This window comes from Nelumbo lutea, chromosome 1 (genome assembly GCF_056320005.1).
Source record: "Nelumbo lutea isolate HS-2025 chromosome 1, American lotus-T2T, whole genome shotgun sequence".
Classification (NCBI taxonomy): domain Eukaryota; kingdom Viridiplantae; phylum Streptophyta; class Magnoliopsida; order Proteales; family Nelumbonaceae; genus Nelumbo; species Nelumbo lutea.
The window spans coordinates 73,724,150-73,729,105 of record NC_142684.1 but is presented as its reverse complement, the minus strand read 5'-3'; the positions used below and the strand labels follow the sequence as shown (position 1 = coordinate 73,729,105).

General features: G+C 40.4%; 1 protein-coding gene across 1 annotated transcript; it reads left to right on the top strand.

The window, feature by feature from the left end:
- The first annotated feature begins 1,855 nt into the window (after positions 1–1,855).
- On the top strand, positions 1,856–4,664 carry LOC148875350 (5'-adenylylsulfate reductase 3, chloroplastic-like). The gene is made up of 5 exons (XM_088965587.1): positions 1,856–2,060; positions 2,639–2,794; positions 2,914–3,052; positions 3,159–3,969; positions 4,102–4,664. The coding sequence occupies exons 1-5, from the start codon at positions 1,979–1,981 to the stop codon at positions 4,330–4,332; spliced, it is 1,419 nt and encodes a 472-aa protein (XP_088821713.1). The 5' UTR covers positions 1,856–1,978; the 3' UTR covers positions 4,333–4,664.
- Positions 4,665–4,956: the final 292 nt, after the last annotated feature.

The following is a 4,956-nucleotide window of genomic DNA, read 5'->3' as shown; positions in this document are numbered from 1 at the left end:
GGGTTCAGGTTGGCCTAATTTATTAACTTCTTATCAGAATGTTCTTATTTCTCAGACCTAATATCAGCAGATTAAGGGCCCATGTGGGATATTGTTCAGAAAAGGGGGGCTGTTTTGGAGGGTTTCAGTGTTGATTGAACCCGAAAATAGCCTATTAAAAACAACAAATGGGAGGTAAGAGTATTTAAACCCTAATTATTAGTTTGTTATAATTACACTTCAATTGCTTGTTAAATGAATGTAGTTTGATTCTTATGGCTCAGTTTGGAAAGAGTATAAATATAAATTTGTAAAGTGTAAAACCATATATTTGCATTGTACATATTTATATTTGTATTCCTTTCAAACTGAGGCTAAACAACCTTTCTTATCTAAGGGGATGATTGTCAATAAATGTTAAAGTTGATTATTATTTATTGTTATTAGTGTAAAACTTTAGGATTTATTTAAATTTTCTAATATATATATGTATGTATTGATTTTTGTCTGCATCCTTGATCCTTGAACATACCTTCCAATGCTAGAAACCACTATGTGAAACCCTCCCAAAAAGACGCTAAGGATGATTTACAGTAGCATTGTTACATGTACAAGGACAAAGATATGGTGCTTTATCAAAAATACATACATATATTATACTTAGGCCCCTTTCGCTTTAAAGTAAGTTATTTATCCGGGTAAATGCAGTTATTTGGGTAAGTTTTTTTAAGAAACACTTACCCATGTAAGCGTATTTATCCATGTTCTTTTATTTCTCATGTAAATAAGGCAATGACCATTTTAATCATGAAAACCCATTATTAAAAAAGACAATTTTATACCATTCAAGTGTTGACAACTTTCCCCTAGGTGGGAAAGTTATTTACCCATCTAGAAGATGGGTATACCCAGGAAAATAAAATTTCCCTAATCCCCATATAAATCTGAAAAAAGAACATGCGATTTTTGGTCAATGAAAATCAGAATCTTATTGACCGACTTTCCCCCTTTTAAAATCCGAAAAAAGAACGCCCCTAAGAAATAAGTTCTTTTGAAACTTACGAGCCATGATGATGCATCCATACAACATTTATACATACAAATACAAAGATGTGTCAAGTTTGGGTGAAGGTTGTCCAAAGTTTCAATCCTAAATCCGATCCAATATCAAGTTGGATTAACCCAAACTTTAATCCTACCTAATCCAACCCAATTTTTTCTTTTTTCAGGTAAAGTTGTACCTTTACGAAATTTTAAATATTACATAAACGTCTTTTTAGAGTTTTATAGGATTTGTTAAAATGTAAATGGGCCAATGCAAGGGCCCAGGCCCAAAAAAGGTACCTTACTTGTACCCCCCTTACAAGTCGGGTCTTAAATCAGATTGAAACCGAAAAATTAATTAGGTGACAAATGTCTGCTGACTAAACTATTGAGCTCATGAAAACCGTCAAATAACCGGAACCGAGAAGGCTCGCTGAGCCATTGATACAACATCCCGGTCCGAGTTCGAGAACAGTGGAATAGGTAAAACCCGAAACTGCTAACGTTGAGTAAATTAATTGGTAAACCGTGAACCCGAGTACCCGATAATTATTAATTTTAACAAGATCGCAAGGAGGTATAAATAATTTACATTATTAATTTGTTTATTTTTGTTAAGATTTGTTTGGAGGCTGGCGTTCCATCCAGGAAGTCTATCAGACTCTCAGCTTCAAACCCTAATAATATTTATTTTTCTTCTGGCCCGCCAATTGCCAAGTGACGGAAGCGTACAACGACAGCACAATTTATATGAACCAATGGTAGTATGACACATGTCAACAAACAACAATCACATTCGAACGTATAAATGCGTCCAGATTCAATGAACCTAGAAATTCGTAATTTCCTCAATCAATTATTTAACACCGCTAATCTCCCGGACCGAGTATAACAACACAACAATAGAGAGATACAGAGAAAGAGAAACAGAGAGTTTCTTCTTTAGAATTCTCGAATGGCGTTGGCTGCTGCTTCTTCTACTGCCATTTCTGGTTCCATTTCTTCGCGGTCTCTGGCTTCCCATGAGCTCATAAAAGGTACTTCGTCCTTTGATTTCTTGTTTCTCCCATTTCTCCTGCGGCACATTCGGTTATTTTTTGAGCTCTTTTGCTCTCCTTAACTTATTCTCGATTAATTTCATGTTTTGCGTCATGGGCTCCTCCGAAGCTTTGATTGGTTTGTTGGCATTAAATTTTGTTTTTCTCGGTGGGTTTGTTGATGTTCCTTTTCGTGTTTTTATTTGTGGGTCAAACTTGTTTTCCGTTTGAGTTTCTTTTCCTGGTTTATAACCAATAACCTCTGTCGTGAGTTTGAATCCATGTAAGACCAGTGTCGGAAGGCAAAAATGATAAATCTTGGTTTTGTTAGAAAGGACGGATAATTTTCTTTCACTTGTAGCAGGATCGGATGAGGGTGTTTTGAGTTCCCCCCCCCCCCCCATCCATGGTGTTTTGTTGCTCCTCCTTTTTTTCTTTTTACATATTCTTTATTGTACACTGTTTACTTTGCTTCAGCTTATTGCGGCTTACAATTTTCGTTTTTTTTTACAGTTTATTACTGTTCTTTTTATTTTATGTAGAGTTTGAGTCTAATTTGTTCTATATTCTATCCACAGCTCCACAGATCGGTTCTTTTCGACCGCTAGAGCGACATCTGGTTCCGTCAGGGGCGGTGAATTCTTCCCGAAGACGATGCTTGGTAAAGCCCGTTTACGCCGAACCAAAACAGAGCAATTCCACCGTCCCTCACGCAGCAACAATCGTTGCTCCCGGTATGATTTTCTTCTTTGGACAAATATATATGGCGTGTACGTTTTTGTTTGTGGTAAACACGTATTGACTGTTTTTTCTTTTTCTTTTTCTTTTTTTTTTTTTTGCGTGATATTTGCAGAGGTTTCAGAGAATGTTGAAGAGAGTATTGAGAAGGAAGACTACGAGAAATTGGCCAAAGAACTTGAGAATGCATCTCCTCTTGAAATTATGGACAAAGCCCTTGATAAATTCGGAAATGACATCGCTATTGCTTTCAGGTAATGATTCTGGATTCTGGACGATGAGGTGGATCTTCACGCAGAGCCATAGATTCCCAATAAAATTACTAATAAACATGTAAATGGTTATGCTTGGTTTGTGCAGTGGAGCTGAGGATGTAGCCTTGATCGAATATGCTCGGTTGACTGGACGACCGTTCAGGGTGTTCAGCCTGGACACTGGTAGGCTCGACGCCGAGACGTACCGGTTCTTCGACACCGTGGAGAAGCATTACGACATCCGCATCGAGTACATGTTCCCAGACGCAGTGGAAGTTCAGGGGCTTGTTAGGAGCAAGGGACTTTTCTCCTTCTACGAGGATGGACACCAGGAGTGCTGCCGAGTGAGGAAGGTGAGGCCCCTGAGGAGAGCCCTCAAGGGTCTCCGCGCTTGGATCACCGGCCAGCGCAAGGATCAATCGCCCGGAACTCGAGCTGAGATTCCCGTCGTTCAGGTAGACCCATCTTTCGAGGGGATGGATGGTGGGGTGGGCAGCCTGATCAAGTGGAACCCAGTAGCCAATGTGGATGGCCGGGATATATGGAATTTCCTCCGGACCATGAACGTCCCCGTTAATTCACTGCACTCTCAGGGATACATCTCAATTGGGTGTGAGCCCTGCACGAGGCCTGTGTTGCCGGGGCAACACGAGAGGGAGGGGAGATGGTGGTGGGAGGACGCCAAGGCCAAGGAGTGCGGCCTTCACAAGGGCAACATCAAAGACGAAGCCGCTCTCACTAATGGTAATGGTAATGAAGCTGCCGCTGCTCACGCCGGTAGCACCGTTGCAGACATCTTCAACACCCAGAACGTGGTGAATCTTAGCAGGACTGGGATTGAGAATCTGGCTAGGTTAGAGGAGAGAAAAGAGCCTTGGCTTGTTGTGCTCTATGCGCCTTGGTGCCGCTTCTGTCAGGTAAATTTCATCAAGAAAACTTGGATTTCTTGCAAAAAAACAAAAAAAGGAAAAAGAAAAAAAAATTCTGTGATTAACAACCAATTGTGCGAGTCTTATAACAAAAATGCATATCTTCTTCAATTTGGACAGGGGATGGAGGGGTCATATGTAGAATTGGCGGAGAAATTGGCAGGTAAAGGAGTTAAAGTAGGAAAGTTCAGGGCAGATGGGGAGCAGAAGGAATTTGCAAGGCAAGAGCTAGAGTTGGGGAGCTTCCCCACAATACTCTTCTTCCCCAAGCACTCATCTAGGCCGATCAAGTACCCATCTGAGAAGCGGGATGTTGATTCTTTGACGACTTTCGTCAATGCTCTTCGGTGATGCAACCCAACGAGTTATAAATCCATATTACGTGTATAATTTGGAGTAGAGGGAGTTGTGGGATTGACGAGCCACGAGCCCAGCAGAAGAGAGGATGAAGGTGAGCAGTCAATTTACAGTTGATTGCACGGTGGCTAGTTCTGTCCCGTTAACAAGCAGCATAGATGTTCTTGTATATTGCTCTTTTTTTTTAACATAAATTTCTTTTTCGAGTCATTGTGAGAGAGTTCCCCTTCCACTTCAGTTCTCCTTTTTTCTCTTGTAATATTTGTATAATCGTTGTTGGAACGAATCAATGAATTGGTCTAATAAGCTTCTTTTGCTTCCCAGAATTGTGGATGGATGACCTTTGTGATTTGTGAGCAACTTAATTTCTCTCTGTCGAATGCTGACCCTTTTTCGTGCAATAGTGGGGAGAGAGAGATGAGTGTTTTTGGTAAATAACACTAAGATTTCATTAAACATGAGAATCAAACACAGATACATCAGAGTTTGGTGGTCTCTGGGTGTATAGACTAAAGCGAGATTGTGGTTATTGATGGATTGGGGCATTGGATCTTGACTGAGCGTGCAAGACATTTGTTGGAAGGATGAATGTCAGCGTCAGCGAGATTATGCAGTTGA